General features: G+C 40.3%; 1 protein-coding gene across 3 annotated transcripts in view; it reads left to right on the top strand.

The window, feature by feature from the left end:
* Nucleotides 1-16,992, top strand: part of TAX1BP1 (Tax1 binding protein 1) — a 95,422-nt gene that overhangs the window by 56,640 nt on the left and 21,790 nt on the right. The window contains exons 8-14 of one of the 3 annotated variants that reach the window (XM_074945726.1): nt 1,547-1,732; nt 8,156-8,383; nt 9,686-9,832; nt 11,042-11,135; nt 12,169-12,287; nt 13,292-13,417; nt 14,035-14,106. In XM_074945726.1, the coding sequence (XP_074801827.1) occupies nt 1,547-1,732; nt 8,156-8,383; nt 9,686-9,832; nt 11,042-11,135; nt 12,169-12,287; nt 13,292-13,417; nt 14,035-14,106 (972 nt within the window). The remainder of the gene's footprint in view (nt 1-1,546; nt 1,733-8,155; nt 8,384-9,685; nt 9,833-11,041; nt 11,136-12,168; nt 12,288-13,291; nt 13,418-14,034; nt 14,107-16,992) is intronic. The other 2 variants (XM_074945727.1, XM_074945728.1) reach the window with 2 other exon arrangements.

Raw genomic sequence — 16,992 nt, 5'->3', positions numbered from 1 at the left:
GAGACCCAATGATTGAACTCTTTTGCTAGTACAAACTGCATCTCCACTAGGTGGTTTAGCCAGTGTAGCTATACTTGTAAACCCTTTCTGTTGTAGACAAGACTTCAATGCTAAATTCCAAACCCTTCTAATGAGTCAAAGTGAGCTGCTGGAGCCATCCTGGTTACAATGAATGTGTATTTCTTTTTATATCAATCTATTGTACTATCTCAGACAAATGGATTTGAGAAGGTAGATACAGGAATCAGTGGTACTTCAGAAATGTCTCTACTAGCTTGTACTAGGGCTTACTTAAGGCTATCATTCTTTGTCTTCTCTTAGAAGCAGTTGTCTGGATGAGATGTTAGAACATTAACATCTTTAGGTTGTCTAGATAGCTTTTAAAACAAAAAAATCAGGGTGTGCCTGAAAGCATGTCTGCATCCAAGGAGCAGCTCTTTGTATTAGAGACAATACTGGAAAAGCTTAGTCCCTAACTCTCCTGTAAACATCAAGGCACGTTCCATAACCACAATGTTCTCCTTGTGAGTGGACAGAGCAAATGGGAGACTTCTAGACCTGCATTGGGCACATGCTTGGGATTTGTAACATTTATTAACTAGACATTACATATTAGTATGGTGGCATCTTCAAATATTACTTGGTTGTAACTGACTGCTCTTTCCAGATAGTCCCACTTATTGTCTCTGGTACTGGGCACTGTTGTTGCAGTCCCATTTGTCTAGACTGGTATAAGAGGATGTTGTTAGAAGAGTAATTTCCCCCAAATCATTTTATACCTGTCTAGACATCCCATCCTGGTGAGGAAAGTGTTAGTCCAGTGGTTCTCAACCAGGGGTATACGTACCCCTGGGGGTACTCAGAGGTCTTCCAGGGGATACGTCAACTCATTTAGATATTTGCCTAGTTTGCTAGTGCTTTTTATGTAGCCTATTGCAAAAGTCAGTACAAACTAACATTTCATACAGACAATGACTTGTTTATATGGCTTTATATATTATACACTGAAAAGTAAGTACAATATTTGTATTCTAGTTGATTTATTTTATAATTATATGGTAGAAATAAGAAAGTAAGCAATTTTTCAGTCATAGTGTGCTGTGACACTTGTGTATTCCTAAGTCTGATTTTGTGAGCAAGTAGTTTTTAAGTGAGGTGCAAGGGCTACAGGTTCCTGAGAGGGGTACAGTAGTCTGGAAAGGTTGAGAGCCACTGTGTTAGAGTTTTCAGAATTGTTATGCTTGCTCTATTCTTAGATCAAGGCTGTGTTTTCTAGTAGTATAGTAAAGCTGGTGTTGGATGGTACAGCTGGAAAGTAGCAATCAGAAAGCTTCTAATATAAGGATAGTGACATTATCAAGTGATTAGTATCTCTGTCTGCCGGAAACTGATAGTCAAGCCTGATACAGGAGGACTTAGAAAACATTTAAACGAACAGGTAAGAAGTTATTCTTTGATCTGTGATATACAATAGTCTTTAGAATGTGACTGATTCCTGTGATTTAATTGGAAAAGATGAGTTTGACACTTTTGAGCATCATTACAGATACACTTGAAGAATACAGAAATAGAAAACACCAAGCTAGTAAAAGAGGTCCATACATTAAAGAATTTGGATGCAAACAAAGAAAATATGATATCCCATTACAAAGAGGAGATTGGCAAGTTACAGCTTTGTATAGCTGAAAAAGAAAATCTGAAGAGAGCTTTCTTGCTTTCTTCCTCAAACAAGGTAAGCGGTACTCGTATAACGGGCCCAATTTGAAATACATTTCAGAAGTGGAAATCACTTTAAATTAAAAGTTGTGTGTTTTGCAAAGGTGCGGGAGGAGTTGAAGGTCACCTCCAGGATGTATACCTGAATGTCAGCGAGGATAGTGGAGTTTTCAATAAAGAAAGAGACATGAGAACGTGGGAGAGGGTTTAGGAACAAAATGAGTTCAGTTTTAGCCATGCTAAGTTTGAGTTGATGGGAAAAATATCTGGGGAGGGAGATATCTGAGTCAGACTAAAATGAAGAGAGAGATGGAGGGACACAGGCATGGAGAGTTAATTTGTTAGTTGTCTGAACAGAGATGGTAGTTGTCATGTCAGTAGATAAAAATACCAGAAGAGAAGGGAGCCAAATTCATAGCCCTGTTAGGACTTCACTTTATGGAGTTGTGCGGAGGGAGAGGAAGAGGATCCACCAAAGAGATGTTGAAGGAACAATTCATATAATGCACTGACAAGATTTAATAGTAACATGAAAACCAAGGGAGGACAAGATATTAAACAAGAGGACAAGATCAGCAAAAAGCTCAAGGAGTATGAGAGCAGAGAATTGGTTCCAAGATTTTCTGAGGAAGGATTAACCTTGAGAGCAATGTGGAAAAGTTAGGAACCAAAATAGAGAGGATTTAGGGTGGTGTATGACAAGGAAGTCAAATCAACTGGTCTTGTTAGTCTTCTCTTTGAAGGAGTCATCAAGATCAAGAAACTTGCAATCTAGTAACAAGGATTGTGGGGATGGTATTCATTGGAAATGGGAAATGGAAGTGTGAAAGTAGTGCTGTTGACAAGGGAAATAGCAAAAGAGGAGAGCATGTTGTCTGCAGTTTAGACTAGATACGGTATTTCTCATTTCCTTCTTTTGACTGCTTTATGGTTTTGCTGCTGAATATATTGATAAAACAACTACTGTGTTTTAAAAAACAAAGTGTTTGTTCCAGGAGTGGATAAAACAGTATCTATATTTCATTTGTTAATCTTGCTGAGCACTTACTGCCATTTCTTGAGGAGTCCCTGCCATTTCTTTATTATGCGTTACTAAATCCCACAGATTTGCAGAGTTGTAACTGATTAATATGACCTAGTACCAAAGGGGTAAATAAGCAGTGATTGTGTGGTTGTAGAATATCTAGTACAATGAAGCCCCAATCTTTGTTGTGGCTTTTGGACACTAGTTTATTCTGTAATGATGGAATTATACCCTGTTTACTAGTATATGAATGAAAAGCACATATTCAAACTAGGTATATGATTTACAAAAATGGAATTGTCTTTGTAAGATTCCATTCCTGCTTTTATTTTAAAAAAATCCGGTTTTGGATACTTCAGATGGCCAACATTGTGTAATGGTAGCCATTTTGAAGTGGGCCCAAATTGTCTTCAACAGTGCCTCTTGACATCTTCCCAAGCATCCCTCACTTCCCTCCCACACCTCAGGAGTCTACTCAGTGGTACTCTTTTCAGCAACTAAACATTTACCACTGAAATATTTTTAAGTTGGGTGTTTTTTATACATTTCCTTGAATTGTATTTAGTATTCAAACTAATCTGTTACTTTCAATGTCACTTAGTCCTTTTGGGGAAAAAAAAATTAACTTGAGAATATTAGGCTACCAGCCTTTGGTGAATGGAATTATGGCTAAATTCAAGTATCTGAAATAATGAAACACATTGGGTGCAGCCCAGAATATAGCCAAAGGGCATGTGCTTGTTTAAATTACATCAACCTTCTGGAGCTGCCCTGTGATATGCAATGCTGCCTGGAATCTTTTTCAATGCTGTGACTCTGTCTCTGTCCTGCTGTAGTCCCTATATATTGTATATAGTTCCTATAGTCCACGCCTCCTATGCCAGAGCTTGTGAAGCAGGTCCTTGGAAGATAGCTTTACAGCTTTATCTTTCCCACTGCCTGCACCAAAGGAATCCTCCCTTGGCCAGATATGGGGCTTTTAGGGCACCTCTTCACCACTCCCAGCCTTTTCATGGTGTACAGAGCCTGAGCAAGAGAGAGGATGTCACCCAGTGCTTTTTATGTAAAGTCTCCTCTACCATACAAGTGAATTCTGTTTGTGAAACTGTAGATAGCTGTTTCTGCTTATCAGAACTGTTATAATGTTAATAGAGTACAAAATACGTTTTTAAAGTTGTGTTAATTGTGTTTAAAATGTAAGCTTGAAATGCAATAAAAAGGTAGTGTGCAAAGTAATAAGTAAAAATATTATTTATTGACACTTTTATTTTGAAACAAAGATTGTTCATATATAGTATACTTTTAAACTCATTTTAATGAGAAATGGTTGTACACAATTTTGAGTGAATAAAATAAGGGAAAAAATAGGAGCGTGTACAAGTCAGTTCTTCGAGTGCTTGCTCATGTTGATTCCATATTAGATGTGTGTACTCGCCACATGCAGCGGTGCCGGAAGTTTTTGCCTTAGCAGTAGCCGTAGGGGACTGGCAGTGGTGCCCATATGGCGCGGTATAAGGGGCACCGCCAGCTCCCCCCACCCTCAGTTCCTCCTTGCTGCCAGTGATGGTGCTGGAACATCTGCTGCTTCGGGTAGCATTGTTTCGTTCTCTGTTCTTGTGAACTTTGAAAACCTGTAATATAGTTGTATATGGTTAGTGCCGGTGCAGAGGATAGAGTTCATTGGAGTGGTCCTCGACTTGACTTGCGCCAGAGTGGTCCTGCTGCTGGAAAGGTTCCACATATTGATGAACCTCATCGTGGAAGTCTCCGCATTCCCTCTGACTACAACCAGGGTCTGCCTGCTGGGTCACACTGCAGCATGCACGTACGTTGTCCACTATACCAGGCTCTGGATGCGGCCCCTGCAACAGTGGCTGTTGATGGTCTATTCCCAGTCCCCTGGAAAAGATAGTTACCATTCCCCAGGTGATACTGACCTTGCTGCGATGGTGGACCGACTGCAGGACAGTCCTGGAATGGGTTCCGTTCGATAACCCCCCCCCCCCCCCACTCCATTGAGTTGGTGTCGGACGCTTTGGACCATGACTGGGGTGCGCACCTCCAGACACAGGGGATTTGGTCCCTGGAGGAGACAAAGTTACACATAAACCTCAGAGTTCAGAGCAGTCTGGCTGGCATGTGGAGTGTTCCTGCCCCACCTGTTGGTCAAGGTGGTGTGAGTCCTGACAGACAACACAGCCTCAAGATTCTGTATCAACAGGCAAGGGAGAACGCACTTGTTGGCTCTCTGTCAAGAGGCACCATCTATGGGAGTTTTGCATCAGCCACAAATCCACCTGGAAGCTTGTCATTGTAGACCTGAATTTGATGGGTGGGTTAGTTATGGCTCGCCACTGATCGCTTCCGACCAGAAGATTTATAGGTTCTTATCTAATTCAGACTACAGGGTTCGAGAACTCAGAGTTCTATATCGGGAGAGGACTCTTTGGCAAGAACACGTGCTTGGCAAGACCAAATTGTTAAAAGCTTTATTGAGATTAACAAAAGAATAATAAATGCTATGAAACTTATAACTGCAAAACAGTAAAAGAATTCCAAAACTCCTGGTGGTAACATTTATATTACAAGTACCTTAACCTAACATACTCACACCCTTCCTTGAGGACCCAGTAATAGGAGTTGAAGGACCAGCCTCATTCCTGGCATGTCCGATAACACGATGGTGCTGGCTTCCCCAAGAGTTAGGAATGTTGAGTAGTTATACTATACTGCACAAGCTGAGCTGAGAGCATGATAGAAGATAGTCTATAGAATATAGGAGAACAAAGGAAAAAGAGAGCTACTGGAAAAAGCACTCAAAGAAAAGCTTCAGGAGCTAGAAGAGCCTCCTGACTCTCTTTCTTACAAGGTATTTTATAGGATCCTGACACTATGTAATTCAGGTCCAACCTACTATACCCAAATCTTATTTCCATACCCTAAGAAATTTATGGCTACCCTTCTCCTATAGGTTAGTGGATTATGACACTTACTTACTTTCTGTATAAAGGATTATCTTGCTCCAAAACTGCCAACCTAGGTTCTCTTGGTGACCTCCAAGTTATGGTGTACCCTGCAGTTACCAACCGGTTGTAGATGCCAGATAAACCTGTTCAGTGATGTGGATAGTTCCTCCCTTTGGTTCCCCAAAGCTCAGGGACCATTCTTATCTGTGCCAAAGGTTACCAGCTTTTATGCTGACGTATTCTTAACTGATTATACTTTTTGCTATATAGCAGATCTTACAGGCCGGTAGGCTTCTTGCATTTCAGCAAAACTTATTATTAGGAAACACATACCTGAACACATCCTAAATTCAAAGGAATTAATACTGATAAAATATAAGAATGAAATGGATTAATTCAGAAAGAGAAACCTATTATTTGATATGGCTGGCTGGATTAGTAGGATATAGTGACTAGCAAAATAATCCAATGGGCTACATCATCTTTCCGGCTTCAAGAATACGCTGGGGGACCAGCTCAGTAGGGACTTCTCCTCTCACCATGAGTGGTCGCTCTATCCAGAGGTAGCCTGCATGATCTTCCAAAGGTGGGAAACTCCCCAAGTGAACCTGCTCACTACCAGACAGAACAGGAAGTGCCACCAGTTTTGTTCTCAGCAAGGTCTGAGCAAGGCTCCCTCTCTGATGCCTTCCTCCTGTCATGGTCAGGGAGCCTGATGTACGCGTTCCCTCCGATTCCACTTGTCAGCAGGGTCCTGGCAAAGATCAAGAGAGACAAGGCGTAGGTTGTTATGATCGCCCTGGTGTGGCCTCGCCAGCCCTGGTTTGGCACGCTCATGAACCTGACAGCAGCCCCTCCCTGGCCCCTGCCCAACCGACCGGACCTGCGGCTCTTACACCCCACCCTCTTTTCCCTCCAGGTCTCGGTGTGGATGCTGCGTGGCTGAACCCAGAGGAGCAGACCTGTTCAGAAGAGGTTCAACAGGTCCTCCTGAGGAGCAGAAAGCCCTCAACTAGACTGACTTACCTGGCCAAGTGGGCAAGGTTTTCCCACTGGGGTCGTCTGAACATGGCATCTCTCCCTTGCATTCTTCCATACAGGCTGTCCTGGACTATGGCACATTCTTCCATTAGAGGGCATCTCGTGGCCATCTCCGCTTTTTACCTGCCGATCTAAGGACAGGCTGTGTTCTCCTATGACATGACGTCAGATTCTTCAGAGGACTCGAGGGGTTTTTTCCTGCAGGTATGGGCTCCTGTCCTGCAGTGGGATCTTAATTTGGTCCTCTCTAGGCTCACTGGCCTACCCTTTGAGCCACTTGGTTCCTGCTCTCTTTCCCACAGGTCGCATTCCTGGTGGCGGTGACGTCAGCAAGACGGGTCTCCGAAACTAAAGCCTTGACCTCAGAACCGCCATACACGGTCTTCTACAAAGACAAGGTTCAGCTGCGGCTCCATTCGGCCTTCCTGCCAAGGGTAGTATCCACCTTCCGTATGAACCGGGACATCTTCCTCCCCATATTCTGTCCCAAATCGCACAAGACCAGTGAAGAGAGGCATCTTCACGCGCTGGATGTCCAAAGGTTTTACTTAAAACGTACCAAGCCTTTCTGTAAATCAACTCCTCTCCTCATCGCTACAGTCGATAGGATGAAGGGCCTTCTGGTGTCCATGCAGAGGATTTCGAATTGGATTACCTCATGTATAAATACCTGTTACAAACTAGCGGAGGTTCCGTCGCCGCCAATTGTCAGACCCCACTTGACTAGAGCTCAGGTGTCTTCAGCCGCCTTCTTGGCGCACATCCCTATCCTGGACATCTTAGAGCCGCAACATAGTCCTCTGTCCACATGTTCACGACTCATTATGCCATTACTCGGCAAGCCATGGACGACGCTGGGTTCGGCAGAGTTGTGTTGCAATCGACATGTCCATGAACTCCTGCCCACCTCCGTTGGTACTGCTTTGGAGTCACCTAATATGGAATGGACATGAGCAAGCACTCGAAGAAGAAAAGACAGTTACCTTTTCCATAACTGGTGTTCTTTGAGACATGTTGCTCATGACCATTCCACAACCCGCCCTCCTTCTCCACTACTCTGCGTTTCCCACGAAAAGGAACTGAGGGTGGGGGAGCCAGTGGCCCTGATACCGCACCATGTGGGCGCCAGAGCCAGTCCTCTGCGGATACTGCTGAGGGAAAAACTTCCAGCACCGGTACATGTGGCGAGTGCACACACCTAATATGGAATGGACATGAGCAACACATCTCGAAGAACACCAGTTACGGAAAAGTAACTGTCTTTTACTTATTATACTTCATAATGTCTTTGCTAGAGCCAGGGAATTTTGCTTTTTATTTGAAATGTTCAGATCTCATAACCATAACCATGCCAATGGAAAGCACTATATTCAAACATCAAGTTTGTTTGTTTTTTTTTTTCTTTCAGGAGGATGCAGGTATTTTAAAGGAACAACTTCGGAAAGCTGAAGATCATATTCAAGCTAGCAAGCAGGAAGCTGTCTTAATGTCAAAAGAGCTGAGTGATGCAGTAAATGTGCGAGATAAGACAATGGCAGATCTTCATGATGCTCGATTGGAAAATGAGAAGTTGAAGAAGCAGCTTGCTGATGCTGTAGCTGAGCTTAAAAAAGTTACTCTTGTGAGAAATGAACAGGTAAAATGTTACTTTTTTTTGTTCATGATCGCAAAATCTGATGATGTGAGCTTGTTTAGTTACAGTAGTTTTCAGTTTTGATAAAATCGTGAAAACAAAACTTGTTTCTGGATAATTAATAAAACCTCTATCTCACCATTGATGATATTACTTGTAATTTAAAGCATGTAAATTGACTAGATGGGCTGGTTAGAAAGAACATTCTTTAGTAGTTTTTATGGGAATATTTAAAATATTTTTTCAGACATGCTTACAGACTAATACAGCAATATATCTGGATTATTTTAAATTGTCTCTTTTTAACTCTTCTGAATGTCTGTGGGTCAGGTTGTTCTAAAATCAGTGCAAATGCGATAAGAACTACTGGATGGGATTCTTCTCTTGCTAAATTTTCTCTCCTCATTAGAAGAAAACTACATCCTTTTCTCAAACGATTCAGAATTTGTGGATCAAAGTGGATTCTTTGCTAAACTTTTTTAATAAGTAGTAATACATTAATATATTTAAAACCATCATGAATGGGTATATTATCCATTAGAGGTGGTTTAATCCAAAGCCCGTTGAAGTCAAATGGAAAGACTTGCATTGACTTCAGTTGGCTTGTGGCTATTACAGATAGGACTATTAAAATGGTGTGCCAGCCTGAAAATTCATGGAATGTGCATCTAGGCTTCCAAAATGTAGCAAAAGCAACTTACCTTATTCTTTCACTTTCAAATATCCCAACGTTCTTTATTATGAAGGTAGAGTTGAAAAGGTATTTATTACTTTACAACGTATCTTTGAAAAGGATTCTCAGAAAAATTGGCCAGATTATCTCTGGTCCATTAAACCATTCAGGCTGCAGAAAGGAGCCAAATCTGAACAGGTGAGAATTACCCCACTGGCTAAAGCGGAATTATTTGGTTCCTGCAACAATTATATATCTCCACTCCGCTTCTCCCACTGACAGGGGGCAGGTGGAACAGAGTTGTGCTCTGCCAATTCTTCGTTCCTTCAGAACCATAGTCGGTTGCCATAAATTAGAATAGTCCCTAGAATGCTCAAACTCATGTTGTGGTGGATGCAGATCATCTCACAGACCCAGAGATGAATGCCCTCTCACTCCATCACCACTTTCTGCTCAAAGTGGCTCTCGTAGGACCTGTGTTCTTGCAACCAAGAAAAATAATTATCCCCCATCTCTCCCCAAAAAATCAAATCTTTCTCTTCATTACCACGGTTTGAAAACGGTTCTATAGTATTGATTTGAACAAAAGAGAATATATTTTCTGATTTTTTTTGTTTTTTTGTTTTTAAAAGGAAATTTCGAACACAGTAGAGCAGGAACTGCGCAGAGAGGTTGAGGATCTGAAGCTTCGTCTGCAGATGGCTGCTGACCATTATCGAGAAAAGTTCAAGGATTGCCAAAAGCTCCAAAAACAAGTGAATAAACTTGTAGACCAGACAGTAAGTAGCATTGGAGAATCTGTTTGCTCTTCGTGACTTTTCAGCGTTTGTTTAAAATTTGTTGGAGCAAAGAACAATACATTTAAATGAGAATCAAAACATTGTGTGAGGAGCGATCAATTAATATAATACTTTCTGTAGTAGAGCCAACTTATATCTATGACGTTGGATATCCGCTGTCAAAACCAAACATAGTATCTGAGTGTTTGGTATATGTAGAAAGCTTATTGAGTTTGTGTGATGTTATAAACTGGGTTATCTTCAAGGCATAGTATTCTTTTGCTGAGGCATCTTCTCTAGCAACTGTGAAAGAGAGGAAACGGTGGCACTGCATTTTCATTCCTTCACTCATCTCCCCTGCAGAGAGGAAGGGAGAACGACTGTGTACAGAGATGGGTAAAGGCTTTTCATGCAGCAACAGAAATGTGCATCTTCACCTCTTTTATGTGCGTGCTTGGTTGATTATTTTATCTATATCGATCTATCAATATTGCAGAAGCTACCTGATTCATATCTGCTATTTTCTGTATCATCCTGAAGGTCAATAGGGAATGAGTTATCAACCCATAATGTCTCTTGGTCCCCTGCCTGTGTCTTGGGTTGTGGTGTGTTGTGTGTATGGTGTGTATATCTGACATCTGACTTCCAGCTCAAATGTTAGCTTAAAAAAAAAAAAAAAAGGAACTATAGTATCCAAGATCTGTCTTTTATTAATCTGTATTCGTCCCAATTCATAACATAGATTCCAGTTTAAATTGGAATATTAAATTTAAATTTTTAAAGTTTAGCAGATACTCTGTGGAGATATCCATAATCTATTTTGTAAAATAACTTTTATAATTACTGTTTTTGCAAGAAAATTATTATAAAATATGGCATTATAAAAGCAATAAACTGATCATATTTCAGGGTCGGTGGCAAAGATGCAGTGGAGATAGTATAAAGTGTGTGTATTTGATTCTTGTCTCACATTGACACCAGCAACTTTGAGTCCATTTCCAGTAGAAGATGTGAAGTCAGAGAAATATATTAGTTTGCTTTTGTGTTTTTCTTTAAAGTTTAAACAAAAGCGGTGGATGGTGTACAGTTATCCACTTCTTCAAAAAGTAGTGAACTAAGTTAAATTTATAACATATCTGTGTTCTCAGCAGTTCACGGTAATTCTTGATGTTTTCTTTGAATAAAGTACCAACAATTTTTTTTCATAAGAAAACTGCAGGGAACCAACAGAAAGTGACAGATGCCTCAAACATTGAGACAGCTACTGCAGTCGTTACAGATAAAAAGTTGACCATATCTCCAGGTATCAACAACGTAAACTTTTTTTAATGGTTTCTATTTGTTGGCCTCAAATAGAATATTTATTTGTGAAGTAATCTATAAAAGTACTTTTATATATGAACAGCTAGCTCTTGGTGTTTGGATAACCCAATGGAAACAGATGAGAAGAGTTTGAGAGCCTGCTCCTGCAAATACTTGCACCCATAAGTATTCTCATTGGTTCTGCTCACATGAGTGAAATTTACATATGTAAGTGTTGGCAGGATTGAGCCCTGACTTGGTGTTTAATCAAGAGCAATTATTAAGATATACAGCATGGTTGTTTATTTTTGTTTAGCTAATAAACAGAATTTCATTAAAAAGAAATCTCAAAACGTGTACAGTAACATAACGTCTCTTCAGCCATGGCACAGTTACAGTTTAATATATTTTATTGCAAAATCAGTGCTGGTAAAGTGTTCAGTTATCTGCAGAAAAGGACAAATATGTATCCTAATAATTTATAGACATTAATGGTTTGCTAGAAAACGCTTGACTAGGTTGTAATTTTCATGGACTATCAAGCTTCCCACAAATCTAGCCTTCTAAGCATAAAAAAAGGAACATGTAATATGTCATAATACATACTGGAGAGAAAGTAAAGAGTTGCAACTTTGTGACATTTAGAATATTAAGCATTTTTTCAGAAGGGTAAAATATATGTACCAATAATATTGTGCTCTGAGAATGAAGTTTATAAATGGTTTAATTTCTGAAAGGGATGTTCAACTCTCCAAACACTTTTTATGTGCTGTGGAATATTTTCTGTTCAGCATGGGTATCCAAACTTTGCCCAGTTGAGGGCCTCATTGACAAGAGCCTGATACAGCTGCCCTCATCTTAATATGCCTGAGGCCAGCAGAGATTGGGTCATATCCCCGTTGCTTCCAAGATACATATTCGTGTGTGACATTGGCAAGATTTGAACTGTTGTCCACCCTTCACTCATTCCTGTTGCCCTGTGTTTATTTAAAAAACAAAGAACAAATATTCATTTTTTTTTTCAATATTTGCAGCTAGCCCCATTTCACCTGATGTAGTTTCAGAGTTTGTGTTAAAGGAGCAAGCATGTGAAATGAAGAAAGAAATTGCTGAGAAAACAGAGAAGTATAAGAAATGCAAGCAAATGTTATCAGTAAGTAAAGGGCTGCTTCAGATAGTTGAACAGAAAGTAGCTACAGGGAATAAATCTCAAAAAACGTTGAAATACTCTTCTCCGCTCCCAAGCTGTTTGTTCCCTTAATAGTCATTCATATAGCACAGATGTGATCATAATAGAAACTTTATCATAAGAAGGTAACTTTACAGTAGAATTTTAGGACCTTATTGTTTTGGTGCTATGGTATTCTTTGTTGCATGTTTGATTGTCTGCTATTTTTGGGTGGAAGTGGAATGTCAGTAATTTATAAAGCAAATATTGGGGTGAGAACAACCTGAAATGGTGGAATGGAAATATCTGCAAAGAGATCTTCTTCGGCGGCAACTATTTAAATAAAGTGCATTCACTTGTTTCCATTAAGCTTACCACCCTATATTTCTTGTTTTCACAAAAATATTATGCTAATATGTTTGTTTACCGTGGTGTAACATGTGCAAGGCATTTGCATTCATTACTTCCTGTGGCGGGGGGGCAGGGTGGTCGCATTTGTGTTGGTTCATCATAACTTGTGTTGGTCATTTGAGTTACATGGGATGCTTTAAAGGAAACCTTTGCCTTTGGCCTTCTGGATGAAAAGTGCTCTGGGTGTTTGCAAAGCTTGCTGGAATGGGTTTTTTATTGACGTGGATGTGAGACATCTTACAGAGTGGCAGCATGTTTTGAAGAACAGGAGTAAAACTGTGTGTATACAGAAAAGATAGAACAGATAAGAGGAGAGAAGAATAGCAGCTTGTTGAAGGCTCAAGGAGGAAAAGTATATTGGACCTCATTGCTATAGTCCCCAGTACCCTTGTCCTCTTCAAAGCCTTACCACTTAAATAGGGGCCTGAAATCAATCCACAGGGAAAGCCACCTGGCAGTTATCTAATTTCTGGGAAGCACTGAGTGTTGCGTGGTCAGATAATAAAAAAAAAAAAATAAATTCCTTAGATTTGTAAAATGTTAAGTGATTCATCATGACTTCTGTTATGCTGCTTTAGGAAGAGAAGATGAAATGCAGTGTTTATGCTGATGAATTGGCCAAATTGGAGCTGAAATGGAAAGAACAAGTGAAAATCAGTGAGAGTGCAAAACTCCAGCTAGCAGCAATGGAGGACCAGTATAAAGTAAGTTTTACTGGCTACACGTTGAATAGGAAGAGGCACAAAGTAGAGCGTTGTGGAATCACACCCAAATTTAATAAGAATTCTTTTCGAGAAAAAAATAAGTTGTTTTTTTTAATCCCACCTACTGATGTTCATGTGGGATTTTTGAGTAGGAGTATGGGCAGACCTGAGAACAACACCATCAAAGTAGTTGGCCCCTCATCCATGCAAATGCAAATCTGTTGGCAGGCTTCATCAGGATCAATATTTACCTCCCATTGCTAATCTCCTCCCTGGGAGAGATGTATCCCTTACCACTATCCTCATCATCACTTCTGCCCTTTCCCATTGTTCCCTAGCCATGTGTTTGAAGAAGAGTCCTCCTAATGTCCCGCTGTTACCAAGCTAAATGACATCGAATAAACACACAGTGCTGAAAAATGCACACAGTAAACAAACCGAAGAAAATAGAGCAATATTTTTTGCTAACTTCATTCAATTGTAAAGTTATAGTAGGTAAAATATTTTCAGACAGAAATGTGATTTTAAATTGCTGAGTGTTGTGTGTTTACAGCATAATACATGGGGAAATGTTATACATTCTGTAATCTAAGTGAAGCAAACTTCTTTTCATGTAGGTTCAGCTGGCAGAAAAGGAGAGAGCAATAAAAGAACTGATATCACATTTGGAGGTCTTCACCAGTGAGAAGGTACTGTAACCATTAGATGTTATGTTTAGAGGGCTCTGGTACTTCATGGATTTCAAGGTCAGAAGGGACCATTCTGATCCTCTAGTCTGACCTTGTAATATCACAAACCATTGAATTTCCCTAAAATAATTCCTAGAGCATATCTTTTAGAAAAAAAATTCAGTCTTGATTTAAAAAATGTCAGTGGTGAAGTATCAATCATGACCTTTGGAAAATTATTTCAATGTTTAATCACCATCACTGTAAAAAAAAAAATTTCCCTTATTTCCAGTCTGAATTTGTCTAACTTCAACTTCCAGCCTTTGGATCATGTTATACCTTTCTCCACTAGATTGCAGAGACCACTGTTAAATATTTTTTCCCCATCTAGATAATTAGAGACTGGAATCAAGTCACCTCATAATCTTCTCTTGGTTAAACTAAGTAGATTAAGCTGCTTGAATCTCTTTCTGTAAGGCAGTTTTTTCAATCCTTTTATCATTCTCAAGGCTCTTCTCTAAACCCTCTCCAGTTTATCAACAATCCTTGAATTGTGGGCATCAGAACTGGACATAGTGTTCCACCAGTGGTTGTACCAGTGCCAAATATAGAGGTAAAATAACCTCTCTAGTTTTACTCCAGATTCCTCTGGTTATGCATGCCAGGATTGCATTAGCCCTTCTGGCCTCAGTGTCCTATTGGGAGCTCACATTCAGCTGATTATCCGCCACAACCCCTAAATCTTTTAGAACCACTGCTTCTGAGGATAGAGTCCCCAATTCTGAAGTATGGCCTACATTATTTTGTTCTTAGATGTGTATATTTAGCTTTACTAAAACACGTTTGCTTGCATCCAGTTTACCGGGTGATCCAGATTGCTCTGAATGAGTCACCTGTCCTCTTCATTATTTACCACTTCCCTAATTTTTGTGTCATCTGCAAACTTTATCAGTAATGAGTTTTGTTTTCAAAATGTTGACTAGCATAGGGCCAAGAACTGATTCCTGCGGCTTCCCTCTGGAAACAGACTTGATTGCCTGTTTACAGTTACATTTTGAGATCTATCACTTAGGCCTGGGCTATACTTGGGGTGGGGGGGTTCGAAGTATCTTAGTCGAAGTATCTTAGTTCGACTTACCTGGCTGTCCTCATGGCGGCGAGTCGACCACGGTGGCTCCCCCGTCGACTCTGCTTACTCCTGCTGAGGTGGAGTACAGGCGTCGATTCGGGGATCGATTTATCACGTCTAGAAGAGAATTTATCACGTCTAGAAGAGACGCGATAAATCAATCCCCGATGGATCAATCACTACCCGCCAATCCGGCAGGTAGTGAAGACATACCCGTAGCCAGTTTTTAATGCATTTAGTGCCATGTTAATTTTATATTCTAGTTTTTTAGTCAAAATGTTGTGCATTGCCAAGTGAAATGCCTTACAAAAGTGTGCTGCATCTACACCATCACCTGTATCGACCACACTTGTCATCTCATCAAAAAAAGATATCAAGTTAGTTTGACAAGATGTATTTTCCATAAACCCATGTTGATTTGCATTAATTACATTACCCTCTTTTAATTCTTTATTAACTGAGTCCCAGATCAGCTGCTTTGTTATCTTGCCTGGGATGGATAGTAGGCTGATAGGCCTATAATTACCCAAGTCATCCTGTTTGGCACAACATGCTTTCTTCCAAACTTCTGGAACCTTCTCAGTGTTCCAAGACTTGATGAAAATTAACATTAATGCTCCAGCGAGTTCCTCAGCCAGCTCTTTCCAAACTCTTGGATGCAAGCTATCTGGACTTGCTGATTTAAAAAATGTGTGACTCTAGTAGCATCTGTCTAACATCTTCTAGAAATACTAGTGGAATGAAAAAGTGTCATCACAATGTGATGAGACTATATCATCTATTTTCTCCCCATATACTGAACAGAAATTTTTATTGAACTTTTTTTTTGCCTTTTCTGCATTATTACTGATAATTCTACTGTTTCTATCTACTAGTGGGCCAACACTAGTGTCAGAATTCTTTTTGTTCTTTACAATGTTAAAAACTCCCTATTGTCCTTAATTCTTCTGGCCATAGATTTCTCCTTGTGTCCCTTTGCTTCCCTTAATCAGTTTTCTACAATTCCTTCTGATTTGTATTCATTACTATCAGCTTCCCCTTTCTTTCATTTGCGCTTGCGCTCGCTCTCGCTCTCTCTCTCTTTTTTTAATAGCTGCCTTCACTTCCTCTCTACACCAGATTGGGTTTATTTCAGGAGCACAGTGTTCTTCCTCAGTTATGGGATTGTAGCTTTTTGGGGATGTAGTAAGGTGTTCTTAAACGACTCCCAATTATTATTCAGATTTTTCTGATTGAATTCTTCTTCCAAGCTGTCGTTTTTAGCTAACAGTTGTTTTTAACTTGGTGAAATTGGCCCTATTAAAGCACCAAGTATATACACTAGTGTGGAATTTATTCTGTTTTCAAATTATAAATGTGATCAAGTCATGATGACTTGTACCTAAGCTACCATTAGTTTTTAGTAGGGCTGTCAATTAATGACATGTGTTTAGCGCAAAACAAATGAACGCTTTTTTTTTTTTTTTTAAACAAGTGTTAATTGCACACCTCTGGAGATGGGACTTGGCCGCCAGGTAGGGAGAGAGGCAGGCACCTGCTGCGGTAGCAAGCAGGAGGCAGCCGGGGACAAGAGACTCTGTATTATCCAGACCAGAGGTGCACATTGCTGAAATGTCTCCTGACTCCTCGGAGCCAGTCTCGTGCCTACTCCCTCAGGGTTAATCTGTTTATTTGTTTTACATGAGGGGGAGGGGAAAGAGCAATTGCCAGCAGCCATGAGGACGTGAAGCACGGAAAGGGTGCTTTGGAGCCATCACCACCGGAACACCCCTCTTCCC

Source organism: Natator depressus, chromosome 2 (genome assembly GCF_965152275.1).
Source record: "Natator depressus isolate rNatDep1 chromosome 2, rNatDep2.hap1, whole genome shotgun sequence".
Lineage (NCBI taxonomy): Eukaryota > Metazoa > Chordata > Testudines > Cheloniidae > Natator > Natator depressus.
This window is presented reverse-complemented; position numbering and strand designations above follow the sequence as displayed.